This window comes from Mercurialis annua, linkage group LG7 (assembly GCF_937616625.2).
Source record: "Mercurialis annua linkage group LG7, ddMerAnnu1.2, whole genome shotgun sequence".
NCBI classification, from domain to species: domain Eukaryota; kingdom Viridiplantae; phylum Streptophyta; class Magnoliopsida; order Malpighiales; family Euphorbiaceae; genus Mercurialis; species Mercurialis annua.
In genome coordinates, this window is record NC_065576.1 from 17338416 (window position 1) to 17341691 (window position 3276).

The 3276-nt window shown below is 36.7% G+C and overlaps 1 protein-coding gene across 1 annotated transcript; it reads left to right on the forward strand.

Annotated features, from left to right (window-relative positions):
- The first annotated feature begins 1510 nt into the window (after positions 1–1510).
- On the forward strand, positions 1511–2154 carry LOC126656927 (secreted RxLR effector protein 161-like). The gene is made up of 2 exons (XM_050351551.1): positions 1511–1908; positions 2049–2154. Exons 1-2 carry the CDS (start codon positions 1511–1513, stop codon positions 2152–2154), a joined length of 504 nt encoding a protein of 167 aa, XP_050207508.1.
- The last annotated feature ends 1122 nt before the right edge of the window (positions 2155–3276 follow it).

The following is a 3276-nucleotide window of genomic DNA, read 5'->3' on the forward strand; positions in this document are numbered from 1 at the left end:
TCTGTTTTAAAGCTATTGTGAAGACCTTGGTATTTCTCATGAGTTCTCTTGTCCTAGAACTCCCCAACAAAATGGGGTAGTGGAAAGGAAGAATACATCTCTTATAGAAATGGCATGGAATATGCTAAATGAATTTAAATTGCCAAGCTATTTTTGGGCGGAATCAGTCAATACTTCTTGTTATGTGCAAAACCGCGTTTTGAAAAGATCCATTATGAATAGAACACCGTATGAGTTTTGAATGGGAAGAAAACCCAATATTTCATATCTAAGTGTTTTTGGGTGCAAATGCTTCATATTAAATACAAATGATAACCTAGATAAATTTGCTTCAAAATCCAATGAAAGCATATTTTTAGGTTATTCTACATGTAGAAAAGCCTATAGAGTATTCAATAAGTCCACTTTGCTTGTTGAAGAATCTATGCATGTTGTTTTTGATGAAAACAATACACTTGATAGGAAAGGTATGGATTTTGTAGATCACTAGACATTTGGGAGGATGATCCCACATTCAACAAAATGGATGATGAACAGAAACCTTAAGAAAGTGCACCAATGCAAACAACACTTGAGGAAGACTTTCTACAAGAGGAAGATCTGCACCCAGAACTCCCTAAAGCGACAAGAACAACGAAGAACCACCCAAGAGAGCAAGTACTTGATGGATTCCAAAGAGGCCTATTTACTAGATCTCAAGCCTCTAACAACCTTGCCTTTCTCTCTCATACTGAGCCAAGGACCATTGAAGAGGCTGTCAATGATGAGTGTTGGGTGATTGCAATGCAAGATGAACTCAACGAATTTGAGAGAAGTAATGTTTGGGAGTTAGTTCCTAGGCCTAGCTTTGGTTCGATTATTGGCACAAAATGGGTTTTTAGAAATAAACTTGATAAGGATGGAGTCATTACTAGAAACAAAGCTAGACTTGTTGCCAAAGGATATAGCCAAGAGTAGGGTATCGATTATGATGAGACCTTTGCTCCCGTGGCTAGATTAGAGGCTATTAGAATTTTGCTTGCATTTGCATGTCATATGAATTTTAAACTTTATCAAATGGATGTGAAGAGTGCTTTTTTAAATGGTTTTATTCAAGAAGAAGTTTTTTTTTTCTCAACCTCCAGGTTTTGAAAACTTTGAATTTCCTAACCATGTTTTTAAGCTTAACAAGGCTCTTTACGGGTTAAAACAAGCACATAGAGCTTGGTATGATAGGCTTAGCACATTCCTCATCATAAACGGTTTTACTAAGGGTAAAGTGGATACCACTCTTTTCATAAAAAGAAGTTTTAAAGACATCCTTGTCGTGCAAATTTATCTTGATGATATAATTTTTGGTGCTACTAATGTGTTGCTTTGTGAGAATTTTTCAAAGTGCATGACAAATGAATTTGAAATGAGCTTAATGGGAGAACTCAAGTTTATCTTGGGACTTCAAATCAAGCAAAGCAATGAGGGAATATTCATCAACCAAGACAAATACACTAAATAATTACTCAAGAGATTTGGCATGGATGGATGTAAGACAAGAAAAACCCCAATGCCCACCAATGTTAAAATTGACAAGGATGAAAGCGGTAAGAACTTTGATGAAAAGAAATATCAAGGTATGATTGGTTCCTTACCCTATCTTACCGCTAGTAGACCAGATATAATGTTTAGTGTTTGCCTTTGTGCTCGTTTTCAATCTTGTCCGAAAGAGTGTAATTATTTTCATGTCAAAAGGATTTTCAAATATCTCATGGGCACACAACACTTAGGTCTTTGGTATCCTAGGAAGAATCCTTTTGACCTTGTTTCTTATTTGGATGCGGACTATGCCGGTAGTGCCATAGATAGAAAAAGTACATCAGGAACTTGTCAATTCCTAGGCAATTGCGTTGTTTCTTGGCATAGTAAGAAACAAGTGTTGGTTGCGTTGTCCACGACCGAAGCCAAATAGGTAGCCACGGGAAGTTTTTGTACCCAAGTTCTTTGGATTCGACAACATCTTAAGGACTATGGAATTGTAGTTGATCATATATTCCTTTGAAATGCGACAATACTAGTTTGATCAACTTGTCCAAGAACCCGATTCAACACTCTAGATCCAAGCACATAGATATTAGACACCATTTTATGCGTGATCATGTCCAATTGGGAGATGTTGTATAAGAATTCATTGATACAAACAATCAATTGGCGGATATTTTCACTAAACCCTTAAATATGGAGAGAATGTCTTTTATCTTACGAGAAATTTGTATGATTGATGGGTCTACCTTGTTGTGACTTGTTTGCTATGTGACTCGAAGCATCCGAATTTACGTGCTTCGTGATTCTATGGTTGTTTGTTTATCATGTTATTTATTTTCATCTAATTATGATAACATGTTTAAATTATTGGACCTTAGTTAGTTGATTCTACTCATGAATTAAACTGCATAGTCCTTCATTTCACATTAAATGTGTTCCAACTTATGAAAACCAAGACGTGATTCCTTTTTATTGCAAATGTCATTTTTTAAAAAAAATTATGTCCAGTAAAAACTCGCGGCCGCTAACTCCAGTTCGCCCCCGCGAAGTTTGCCTTTTAAAATAGTTTTTCCAACAGTGAAAGTTCGCGGTCGCGAACAAAAGTTAGTGGGCGCGAACTGCTTCGAATTTTCAAAAAAAAAATAATCGTTGGGCAGCAGTTTTCAATGCATTTAATGGGTCAAAGTAGCCGTTAACTAGCCGTTGGAGTCGTTTTTTCATGCCTATAAATACTCCCCTTAAGTAGTTCTATTGTTTACAACATTCTACAACATTTCTAGCACATTTTGCTACCAAAATTCTGTATTTCTCTCATTAAACTCTCTTAATTATCATCATTTTCATCATTTGCATCATGGATACCCCACTTCGCTCATTAAGAAGAAAGATTCAAGGCAAGAAATCTGAAGGTCCTTCATCAAGGCAAAGAGAAGCAATTCCACCACAAGTGGAAATTCCAACTCACGATCAAGAGACCTTGAATTTAAGGATTAACAAGTTTCATGAGAGGCCCGTCTTGCCTAGCCGTTACATAGATTTTGCGAGTTTGGAAGCAAGCAATGTGAAAAGAGATGTTTTGGAACTCATTGACAGTCTCGGGTGGAGGAAATTTGTTTATTCTCATCAGCATGATGGGTATGAAAATTTGACTCGCGAAGTACTCTCTTCACTCTACATCATTCGCAAGCAAGATGGAGAAGTTGGTTATTTTGGGGTCTCTTTTCGAGTTCAAGGAAGACTTTATCGGCTCTCAAGAGAAGA